Genomic DNA, 12,700 nt, shown 5'->3' with positions numbered 1-12,700 from the left:
TCCACTACAGTTGTAACATGATGTCTGAAAGTTAAAACATTTCAGCTAGAAAAGCAAAACCTGCTACCAGCAAACCGGAAATGAAGAGCAAGCTTACCAGGGCTGTGTGACAGGAGAAGTCTGGAAAAAGTGTTAGAAGTCACAGGAGTTCATGGTAAGTTTCAAAATATGTTAACTTGATTGCAGCTATCAGTTGTATGCCCCATCCTGCTAGCTGTTAGGGACAAGTACTGGTGGGTTTCCACTGCCACTGTAGTCAGCTAACACGGGGCAAAATGTCATCAAAATATGTGTATTAAAATACTCGGATTAAAAAAAATCTCTTAATATTTCATCTGTATTGATTTGAATTCAGTGGTTTAATAGTTTAATTGTTTTATTATCCTGGCGTAAAAGGGCTTTCATAAAATAATTTCCATAAGTTATCCTGAAGTGCTTCATAAACTTTACTATTAAATTTACCGTTGGGAGTCCCATAATGACCACTCAGGCCCACGGAGGTTTGTGTAGGGGAGAAAACACACTCACACGCGCGCACGCGGGCTGCATCCCTCCTCTCCAGCGGGGTGTTTGCACGGAGCTTCCGCGCATCTGCACGGCTGCAGCTGCTGCAGCAACGCATGCACCGGTGGGGCATCGGTGACCGCTGATCGATTATCGTATCGGAAAGCAATTCGTAGCCGCATGGTGACGTCACGCCGCTGATCGGTAATAGTGGCTGGGCGGGTTGATTGGTGGGTGGGTGGCTGGGTGCCGCGCGGACGCCAGGGGTGGATGAGTGCACCGAAACCCCACAGCAGGTGAAAAAGAAGAGGAGAGGAGGGGGGAAACACATAATTGCAGGAGGAGCGCGAGGACGTGCACGGGGACTGTTTGTTTATTTTGACGTCGGCGCGTGGGAAATGTAGTAGCTGTCACGGCCGTCCGCAGGTGGAGGATGGATGTGTAACAGGACGGATCAAGCCAGCTGTGGCCTGCTTCTGACAGCAACATCTGGCCGGTGAGTCCTCACTGACAGCCGCTTGCCAGGCAGGAGGGCGGGCAGCGCAGCTCTGCGTGCCCGAAACAAGAGAGGCAGGCTCGGATTGACACAGCCGCGCTCCCCGGTCTCCGGTCCGGTGAGTCGGTGTGACCTCGTCCTTGGCTGCCGGATGGTGGATGAGTGATTGATGTGTGACAGTCAGGCTGGTGTGCAGATGTGATCAAGGCTCTTCGCTTATCGCCCAGAAAAGAAACGGGGGTAAAAAATAAATAAATAAATAAATAAATAAAAGGAAAAAAGGATCCTGAACGTGACATGTTGTTAAATGCCTCCCGTGCAGCTTGCATGCACACCTTCAAATGCAATCCATAACATTTACACTACTGCAACTGTAAATTGTGGAGACATTTGCAGTCACCTGCGGCACAGAAGGGTTAAATCCCCGCTGAAATGCCTCACAATTCCATGGAGATTAAAGCATATATAAGGGAAAGCACTCTAATCTCATCAGTGAGCCTCATTATGAATCCCTACGGAGGCTGATACTGTAGGTGCATAAAAAGAAAAGCACACCATGAGCCTCCATAGGGGTGTTGTAGTGATACCATAAGGTCACTATAAAATCAGTATGAGTGTCTGCAGGGATATTAGGGAGGTTTATAAAAACCAGTGTGAATCCCTGCAGGGTTATTATAGAGGGTGCTCCCCTGTAAACTCACCCTGTGACACGCTCAGTGGCTGTGACAGTGATTTTCTGGTCATTGTGCCTCCTCCTTGTCCACATCCTGACCGACTTGTAGTCCTCCTGCAGGGTCAGAGAGGGCGCCTCAGCAGCCAGCCGGCTCTGGACTACAGCGGGCAGGTAGAGGCGATGGAGGAGGGTGACACAGAGGGGGAAGGGCCCATGGTGGCCAGAGAGGGACCGAGTGGTCACAGCCACCCTACAGACTCCAGCGGCACCACCACCACCAACCTCCTGGCTTCTGTCAAAGAGCAGGTAGGCGGCAGAAGATGCTGCAGTCACACCCTTGTTCGTGTGTGCTCCTCATTTTCCCACATTATTCCCACGCCTTTCACTCTCCATTAACTCATCAGTGACTGACTTTGGCTTTACGCTGCCAGTTCTGAGGCTGCATTCACACTGACAGTCTCTGTGTTTTTAATGGAGCTCATACCTTATCTTCTTTCGCTGTTTCTTTGCATTAGACCTGCTTGAAGATCTCTGCACAGAGGCACTCGCTTAGGAAGATCCATGCATGCTTTGTGGTTGTTTTGCATATGTTTTTGTTTTTGAGTCATGTAGTATAACTCTCTGTGGTTATTTTATGTCTGTTTATGATCATTTTACATCCCACTGTGATATTTTTGTGTTTTTATTGGTTATTTAGTTTCTCTTCAAGCTAATTTTCATCTCATCTGTTTTGTGGTAGGCTGCTTATCTTTGATGGTTTTTCTTGCCTCCTTTATAGCTTTTTGTGGGCATTTCCTGCCTCCCTATGGCTATTTTAAATCCTATTTTGGTTGTTTGGGATGTGCTAATTTTTTGTTCATTTGTTGTTGTTTTGTGTGCTTCTGGGGCATGTAACTTCTCTTTGTAGTCACTTTGTATCTCTTTTGGATAATTTGGTGTCTCTCTTGCACTATTTTGCGTCCCACTGTGTCTGTGGGTTTAGCTTGCCTTTCTTCAAGGTCTGTTTGCATCCCCTTGAGGATATTTTCTGACTCTTGAGATATTTCATACTCCTACATGGTTATTTCATGGTCTTGTGTGTCTCGTTGTGGTCATTTTGTGTCCCATTGTGGTTGTTTTGGATCCCTTTGTGGTCATTTTTTAAATCTCTGGAGCCATTTCACATCCCTTTGTTTTTGGAGCTTTTTGTTTTGTATTCATTTAGAACAGGTTCCTCTGTCTTGCTTTATGTTTCTTTTATCTATTTCGGGGACATTTTGCTTCTCTAACATTCTTTTGTTTCCTATTGTGGTTCTTGGAATTTATTTATTTATTGTGTTCATCTTTAGCACGTTAAAGTTGTTTTGTGTCACTTAGTGGTCTCTTTCTACCTGTTGTTGTTATGTTGTTTAGTTGTCTTTTATTTTGTTGTTTTGTTGTTGAGTCCTCCTTGTGCCATTTTGCATTCCATTGTAGTCATTTTGCATTTCTTTCGTTTCTCTTTCTCTTTGATTTTGCTTCTTATTGGGCTTCTTTGTTTTTTACCTCTCTGGTTTCTTTTGTGTTTTGGGGGCATTTTGCTTAACATTGAGGTCATCTTCTATCCTTTTGTATTTGTATTGCATTTTTGGGGGGCATTTTTTATTCTCATTGCGGCCCTTTTGCATCTGTTTATATTAATTTTGTATCTCTGGTATTATTTTGTATCCCTTTTCTCTGCTGTGGTTTTGTGTCCCTGGATATTTTTCCATCCCTCTGTAGAATCATGTGTACCTATTCACTATCCTTTATTGTCATTTTGTGTTTATATGCATCATTTTGTATCCTTTTCTCTACATTTTCCTTTCCTTTATAGTCACATTGTGTCTTTGTTTTTCTTCTTTTATTTTTCATTTTGCTTCCCTTCTGTGGTGGTTTTGTCGTTTGCTGCTCTCTGAAGTCATTTATATCTGATTGTGGTTGTTCTTGTCTCTTTGGGCTAACTGTAACACCATTTGTGTTCATTTGGCATTTATGTCCTTAAGATCATCTTACATCTTTTTTGTATTTACTTTGCCTCCTCTTTCTGATCATTATACATCCTTTCGTAGTTGTTTTGGGAGGATGGTCAGATTGTATGAGGGGACACTACACCACTAGCCATCCCTCTGGTCCTGCCCCTTCTCACAGGATAAATGAAGTCTGCGATTCACCCAAATTTACTGAGCAAATCCAGAGGATTATCTGCAGATGAGACTGAAATGTAATGGGTCTCCATGCTGAGCCTCATGAATTTGCACCCAGAATTCTATTAAAACTCTCATTAATAAATTTCCACTATCAGCCTTCTGTGATGCTCTGCCCTTAAAAGGATGGGGGGGGAAAACATATTTAAAAAAGATTTACTCACACAGGAGTAGATGTATGAACATTATTTTGATGGGTTTTTTTTATTATGAAGATTATAGACATGGCAGATTTGCACAAGATTAAGAGCAAAGACAACTGCTGCAGTTATTACAGATCGCTTGAGGTCACCTGGTGATATTTATCCAATGTAAACAGTCCTTTATACGAACTGACAGCGATGTTATGAAAGTGTGTTTTTGTACCTGTTTCCTTTGCTTGCTTTCCACACATTTCAGATAGTGTTTTGTCTTTTGTCATTCCTTTTATATTCCACTGCAGTATTTCACTGTTTTTGTCCTTGTCATTATCATTCCTACTGCTGCCCTGCCAGTGTGACTAAACCTATCTCTGGTTAAATGCTGTAAAATTTAATTAAAAGCTCAGGAACATTCAGATATTCAAATTGATGGGTTGAATGCTGATATCAGCTGACCTCTGTTTTTCTAACACAAACGTCTTTCTGCTGACACTCGCTGAACAAACATGAGATCAGGGAGAGCGTTACAACACAGAGACACATGTGAACACAGCCTCCGTCTGTCTCCCTTCCCTGCTGTTATTTTTGTGGTGATTTCTGTCCAGTCGACACAGGAGTCTGTCTGTTGTCCTGCTTTTAATTATTCCTGGACTGTGGCCATGTTCTCAACTTAGTCCCCGAGTGTGTGTGACGCCGAATGAGGCAGGCTGCTATTTAAAGGCTTATGATGTCCAAGAAAAGAGAATCAGCTCTCACTTTTAATCTGCCGTTTCTGTGTCGCTGCAGATTGTGGCTAAATCTCTACTGATGTGAATTTGGGGGAAAAGGTTGTTTCCAGCTGCTTTTGGTGTTCGTAGAACGCAGCAGGAGCAGCTTTGTCACCCCTCGATCACTCTTGGTGCTTTAAAAAGCTCTGCTTGAGCTTCATGTTGCAGATGTCGCCTGTGTTGTTTTCATTTCTTGTTGATTAATGTCTACAGCGGGTCCCCCCACGATGAAAAAAAACTTAAGGTTGGAATTGAAAAAGTTGGATGAAGAGTCAGTACAAGATCAATACTAAACACAACAGTTTCAAAGGAGTTTGTGAAGTAGTCACGACTTGTAAGACATTGATTCGTTTTTGTGGACGTGAATCTTCCATTTTTTTTGCGTCCTAGAAAACAACTTTTTTAATCAGACCGCTCTAATGTCTGCTCATTCATGTCCACGTTCATGAAATGCACATTTTCCATTTTCAAAACTGAAAAATTCCACATTTAGAGGCTGAAGCAGTTGATTTTTCTACTCACACAAGAGAGATCACAACATTCTCCCTTCTCTTCTTCTTGATTAGGCAAAACTGTTTAGATTTCTTCTTATTTTTCTTCTTCTTGCTCCCTTTAGGGGTCACCAGAGCAGATCATCTGCCTCCATCTCACTATCTCTATCATCCTCCTCTGTCACACCAAGCCTCTGCATGTCTTCCTTTACTACATCCATGAATCTTCTCTCCGGGCTTTCTTTTTTCCTTTTGCTCAGCGGTTCCACATTCAGCGTCCTAGATCACAACACACTTTAAATATCATAAGAAATGTGAGTTGGAGGGTGTAGCTGCAACCCAGCACGCTTAGTGAAGAAACCCTTATACGATGTGAGAATCTGATCAAGCTGTTTGTCAGAGGGAAAGTGTGATTTTTAGGACACTCGAGCCAAACTTTAGCTGGCGTAATGTTAGCTTATAGCTGGATGTTGTTGTCGTTTAGCCGGCTTGTTGTCAGCTGTCCGGAGACGGGAGGGTCACATCTCTAATCTGCTGACAATAAGTTTCCTTCTTTGGCTCTCGGAGGAGGCGGACGCACTTTTTCTCCTCTCCCTTATCTTCCCTGCTTATGTCCTTGTCTAGTCTCGTGGGTTTTTTTTGTATTTTCCCTGGAATATTCTCTCACAGTCTGTTCTCTAAAACCTAAAAGAGGAATTATGGATTGGATCAACTGGTCCCTAAATGCAATTGACACCCCTTTCTCAACGAGAAGTTTGGGCTCGGGTGAGCCTGAGTGCTGAAGATATCTACCTATTCGGAACCATGGTAACAGGGTTCTGGCTGATCGGAGCTGGCTTGGCCCTGACTTATCGAAGAATTAAGGAAGCGGAACCGGCTGTTCAAACCCCCACAAGGCTGCCCGCTGGGATTGGAACGATGGGAGAGGCGTGAGTTTCTCAAAATGGGCTCATTGAGTCAACACGGATAAGATCTTGGAGAGGCTACGGCTGCTGTGAATACTCAGAATAAGATCTCTGACTGCAGACTGGATACATCTCGGAAGGGCTAGCCTGGAATAACATCTCTGGGCGCAAAATTGGATGACATCTCGGGGAGGCACGCTGCCGTGAGTTCTCAGAAATTGGCTCCTTGAGCACAAGAAATGACAACATCACAGAACGCAAGTATGGCGAAGCTCGCGGCTCTCCAACGGGAGATTGAGAGACCAGTGTTGGACTGTAGAACTGCTTTGAAATTCATATGAGCTGTTCGCACTAAAGTAAAAAATACCATCACTTCATGCGGATACCTCTTCGGCGCCAGCTGCAAGGCCGGAGCTGAACAAAACACCCTGATAACAACTGTGTTTAGTCTGTTCCTTCCCATTCCATGCAAGGCCACCTGGGTTGGCTGGAAGACTGTTTACTTAGCCTGGCAGGGCGAAGGACACTGTCTCAGCTGAACTATGGACACACACACATATACATATACTGATACTGATAAGCACTCACCGACGCATCACCCTCCTTACCCCGGATCCAACGCCACCTCCAATGCTTACCTCCCCTCTGATGTGGACATCGGGTCAGTTGGAGGCGCAGTCGAAAGATTGCAGCGGTCCCAGATCAGATGTACACACTGGAACTCTTTCCCATGTTGCTTGTCTTTGTTTATTGTGCTATGGTGTGTTGATATCTGTGCATTCCTGTATTATCCTTTTGTGTTACACATTTCGATGTTTTTTTCCTCGCTACCTAGCCTGACCTGTCTCCTCAATGTGATGTTTGTGTATTGTATGTACGGTCGGCAAGGTCTGTCATCTCGGTTGTGGGCAAAAGACCTGCAACTGACAAATAAAGGCTATCTCATCTCATCATCTCATCTCTAAGTGTGACGATATCATTAATAAATAAGCACGCTTACGCTCTTTTTTTGTATGTTAGGGCTCTGAGGCCTGAGCTGAGGTAGAAGAGGATGACATTTTATCAACATGGTGGCCAAGTCGCTTACCTTCTCATTTTTTGCTTCTTTGGTGAAGGGGATCCCATCTCGAATGATAAAACTTCATGAATGCAAATTAAATTTGCATCTGCACCTGTGAGCTCTCTTTAGCTCTCTTCTTCTCCACTATTGGTACGCTACGTATTGGGCTAATCTCTGTCCAAATATAGAAAACGTGATTAGGCAGAACACCAATGTCCGTCTCAGCCACTGTTTTCAAGATGGCGGGGTAACACAGCAGCTTCCACAAAAGCCTGCTGCTCCTGTGTGTTTTCAATTGATTCTAATTTTATGAGAGCTCATCAGTTTGTTGGAAGATGTAATTACACACTAATCAGTGTAAATTCATAAATTCATTTTTTCTATTAAATAAACTAAAAAAACAACTAACTGCACCCTTAAACTGTTCAGTAGCAACTTTAGCTCTTATTTTCCAGATGTGAGTGTTAATGATCCTCATAACTAACCAGCAGAGCCGTCTTTCACTGCCCAACATTGTTTCCTTAAAGAGTCCGTGCATCACAGATTCAGCGTTAAACCCACACTGGCCATTTTCTGACATGTTGAAGTTGTTCTGTAGCGTTGGAGAGTTTTGTTCTCATCACCATGAGTCATCGGACATGTTTTTGTAGTAACATAGCAGCTCCATTGAACCCCAGTACTGACAGGAAACCTGCTGACTCAAACATTGTCTGATATAATCGCATATATATAATCTTTTTCTCCTTCCATGTTCTCGATAAGCTGTAGTTTTAAACCTTTGCATTATTGCCCGCCAGGTTTTTTTTCTGTGTTATTAACCAGAAACCAATCTTCAAATTATGATGCACCATTTTTTAGCTATGTTTCATGTGTCATGGGCTGCAAAGCATTTGCTCTACAACCTTAAGGTCAGCATTTTCTTTTTCTTTTTAAATCTCATCCCCCACATCTGAATCCAGCTTCCCTGCCAGCTGCTCAGATCTTTAAACCGTCTACCAAAGGTGACTCTGTGTAGTTATTGCGCTGCAGAGCTTGTTAGAAGGTATTGTTGTGGGTATATTCCTGCAGGCACCAGCGAGGTGATGAAATAGGATCCAATAAGGCTGCTCTCAGTAACTGATCTGTGTCCTGAAGGGTTAAGTGAAGGGCAGCTGGACTTCCTCAGCTCTGATTGAAAGGCGGGAAGTCGAAAGCCTTTTTTCTTTGTCAGGTTGATTATGTATTCTTTAGGTCACGTTGGGGTCACATTAAAGATGGTGTTGAAGCAGCCTATAACCTTGTGAGGAGTTAAGATGAGACATTAATGGGATCATATTCATAGCAGTGATGTTATCGATTTAAAGGTACTTTTTTATTCTCTGTGTTGGAAAATTCAGCCGTGCACACAGGTGGAAACAGAACGAAGAGGCTTTCATGTGAATCAGGTGTAACACCACCACTACACTGACACTGATAAACTGACAAGCATGAGTCCTGTGGATTGGATCGTATGGAAGCTAATTAAAAAAATTTAATGAATTGTGTAATGATAAAAAGATTTCAGGACCCATTAATGACATATTATTACATACACGATATCTTTAGTGTCATTTGTCTACATCCAAAATAGTTTGACTGTCCTCAATAGAAGTCCTGCAACATCTGAAATAAATTGACCCAGATGTTTTCTTCTGATATTCTTACTCTTGTAGGCACGGTTACCATTAGTATGCAAAAAAATTGAGAAATTTCATGTGCGTTTAGCTTTTAGAGCCAAATGCAAGATGCTGGGTAGGTAAAATTAAAAAAATAACTTTTTATTGGTTTCTCCAAGAATCCAGAAGTACAGCAAGTCCACGAAGAAACAAAACATGAATCTGCAAAAGTAGCAAGAAGAAGAATGTGAGGTTAATTCTTAGGGAGCAAACTAAAGATCTGACAAAGACAAAAGGGAAACATGAGACTGTGCACGGTCTAAGGAAACAGGAGCAGGTGGAGACGGTCAAACACGGGTGAAACTAATGAGGGCGGGCAGATGGTCACGCAGGAAGGAAAGAAACAAAAGCAAGAAGACACATGATGAGACAAACCTACAAAGGCTAATAACTAACACTAAACACGACAGAGACGGTGCACAGTGGAAACATCAAACCAACCAATATAACAGCAATGTTGGGCATTTGTCTTCCGTTGTTCGAAGTTATGTCACATCTGCTGCTGCTGGGTTGAAGACGTGAGCGTACAGTGATCATGTTGATCTGTGCAGAGACTCTCTGATAGGGAGTTGCTGCAGCAGCTGGAGAAAAGTGTCTTTTTTCTAACGTGGAGGTTTTGGCTTAATGGCGACCCGTGTCTTTCAGAAGAACACCACAGCGAGTACCCTCTCCCTCAGCATGTGGTTACTTAGTGACATTGCTATGGTGATGTCCTTGCTTGTGCACAATACGACCAACGTGGTGACCATAACTGACTCTCGATGCGAGGCTCGTCAGTTCTGTTGGTCGACTTTGTCGTTGTCCAGTTGTCCTACGATCCTGTCTAAGTCGTGACCCAATGGGGCAATCTTGACTTTAATAAAAGCTCACGAAGACCCTGCCACACAAATGGCAACATCACCATGCATGCTAGACAGTAATGCTGAAGGTGTGTAAGGGGTCATAACAAAGCCTCACCTCTAACTCTGAAGGAAATGTTTCTACAGTCCAAACTCAACCAGACTTTACAGCTAAATAACCAAAACTTCAATTAATCGAACGTCTTGTGTGTCAGTAACCGTGAGACTAGCTGTAAAGTATCTTTTGTGTTGTCTGTTGTGCCTCAGGATAATTGGAAATAAGTGCACTTCCGCAGGTCCTTGTTTACCAGTGGCTTTGTAATATCCTGTAAGAGCATAGCATCCCTGGCTCACTTTCATCTGGAGTTTATTTGTTCAACCTTTCAACTCACAAGGTTTTCATTATTCAAAGGTAAACTTGAAACACTGATTTGCTGAGTGACATTGGAGCAACAATTGCCACAAGAAGCAACACTGAAGTCTTTGAGCCCCAACATTGTGGAGAAGGTCAGAAAATGGGTAGAAATATTGTGTGTCTTTGACACCCGAGGCTGCTTTTTTCACTTTATCTCCTTCCAACACCTTTTACAGACTTAGCAGCAGTAGTCACAGAAACCAGGAAAAGGATCCTTTGTGTGTTTAATATGAGCTCTTTGTGAAAAGTTCACATGAGCTGTGAAAACCGTCAAACAAAACTTCACATTATTCTGCAGTTTAGGTTTTACCACCCACAAGAGCAGAAGAGGTTCACCAGGGGAGCCAATGAGTATGAGGCTATGAAGATTTTATGGAAAAGGTTACACAAACACACTCAATGTGTCTTCTGATTAGACGGCATATGTTGATGTGAGAAATGGATAATTAGCAGCTAACAAATTAGAAAGATTCCCCCTGCAACATTCAGGACGACTGCAGCCTAAACTTGGGTGTTGCTGGAGAGCGAACGTTCATTGTGTAGCTCGTCTCAGGCTGTTGAAAAGTCTGCGACCAGAAAATATAATCAACTTGCTTCACTCTTCTCAGCGTTGGCATGCAGGCAGCAGTGCTGCTGAAGCATCAAATCTACCGCCTGCAGTTCCTCCACAGAAATGTCAAATTAGACGTGCTAAATAGAGCACATCAGTTATTGCCTTCCATTGTGTTTAGGCCCTGATGCCTTTCCACTTTGCTCTCATTTAGCCCATTAAAAGTAGCAGAGTGATAGATGTGAGCAGGGAAATGCCAGACCTGCAAAAGTGGCAACTTGTGAAACCCAAAACTGCCCCGGTGTGTGTCTGTGTGTGCATTTTAATTTTGTCACTTCTTCAGCAAACATGGTGAGACTGATCAGATGTTGAGACAACAGCCTGCAGCAAAGTTGCTCCAAAATGAAAGATGAGACTTCTGTAGCTCCTATCGGCATCAACAAAGAAACAGACTCCCTGATATCAAATCCAGAGAGTCTGCAGATCTGCTGTAATGTACATTTGTAATAAGCAAAAGTGCTGCGCTGTGAGATCTTGTACTTGTTTGGGTTGAGACTGAAGCTGCAGAAGTTCTGGAAATAGTGCTATTTTCGCATTTACATTGTACTGAAACTCCCATATACATTTCACAAAATGTCATGCTTTACTTAACATCATACAAATAAATAGAAACATGGGCTTCTAAATATTAAAGCTCCAATCAGTGTTAAGTAGCAGAGCACAGTAGCATCTCCGCTAACCCAACTGTGGTTCGAGAGAAGTCGTGTCTTTAGAATAGAATATAATAGAATAGAATAGAATTCAACTTTATTGTCATTGCACATGCACAGGTACAGGGCAACGAAATGCAGTTTGCATCCATCCAGAAGTGCTTTAGTGATATATATATATTACAATATATATTAGCAATAATATAGATACAGAAATGGGTCTATTATGGTATGTTATAATGTACACGGTATGAAGTATGTTGTGAATATTCTATAACTCTAAGTATGTACAGGCTGTAGTGAGTACAAGCTATGTAAATTCAAATTCAAATTCAAATTTTATTTGTCACGTACACAGTCATACACAGTACGATATGTAGTGAAATGCTTGGACAACTGCTCGTGACCTAAAGAAAACAAAAAAGGAAAGGCTATGAATAAGATAGGAAATAAATATGAAAAATTAAAAAGGGTAAATTTAACTAGGAAGGAATAAAATATAAATTAAGGTTAAAAATGAAATAACTGTACAACACAAATTAGAATGAAGGGTAAATTTAACTGGGAAGAATAAGATAAAATATATAAATTAAAGTTGAAAATAAAATAACTGTACAACAAAATAGACAATACACAATATAGAACTATATAAGAATGTATGAAGAAATCTAAATATAAATAAATATATACACAATAACAGCAGCTGTACAAGTATTAACCGGAAATGAAGAATATAGTGACCAGTGTTGTGCAAAACCAAAGTCCAGAAAGTCCAGTGTGTGTGTAAGAACCATATGTGTGGGTCAGTACTGTGTGGTGGTGTGATTGAGAGACTGTATCGCCTGCGGGAAGAAGCTCCTCCTCAGTCTCTCTGTGTTGGTCTTCAGGGAGCGGAATCGCTTTCCTGACCTCAACAGAGAGAACAGTCTGTTGTTGGGATGGCTGAGGTCCTTCACGATCTTCCTGGCCTTGGTCCAGCACCGCCTGCTGTAGATTGAGTGCAGGTCAGGGAGCTCGGAGCGGATGGTGCGCTCAGCTGACCGCACAACCCTCTCTAGAGCTCGTCTGTCCTGCATGGTGCTGTTCCCGAACCAGGTTAAGATGTTTCCCGCCAGGATGCTCTCTATGGTGCACGAGTAAAAGTTCCTGAGCACCTTGGAGGGCAGTTGGAAGTCTCTCAAGCGTCTGAGGTGGTAGAGACGCTGTCGGGCCTTTTTCACCACGGTGTTGATGTGACAGGACCATGACAGGT

General features: G+C 42.6%; 1 protein-coding gene across 4 annotated transcripts in view; it reads left to right on the top strand.

Moving 5' to 3' along the window:
* The first annotated feature begins 738 nt into the window (after window positions 1-738).
* LOC147302034 (plakophilin-4-like) overlaps window positions 739-12,700 on the top strand; it is an 87,047-nt gene continuing 75,085 nt past the window's right edge. The window contains exons 1-2 of one of the 4 annotated variants that reach the window (XM_086282932.1): window positions 739-1,000; window positions 1,794-1,979. In XM_086282932.1, coding sequence (XP_086139058.1) covers window positions 1,854-1,979 — 126 coding nt within the window. In that variant the 5' untranslated portion in view covers window positions 739-1,000; window positions 1,794-1,853. The other 3 variants (XM_086282930.1, XM_086282929.1, XM_086282931.1) reach the window with 3 other exon arrangements.

This window comes from Aulonocara sp. 'chitande type north' Nkhata Bay, linkage group LG23 (genome assembly GCF_057382095.1).
Source record: "Aulonocara sp. 'chitande type north' Nkhata Bay isolate Kocher_YH1m ecotype deep benthic linkage group LG23, A_spYH_male_GT1.1, whole genome shotgun sequence".
NCBI lineage: Eukaryota > Metazoa > Chordata > Actinopteri > Cichliformes > Cichlidae > Aulonocara > Aulonocara sp. 'chitande type north' Nkhata Bay.
This window is presented reverse-complemented; position numbering and strand designations above follow the sequence as displayed.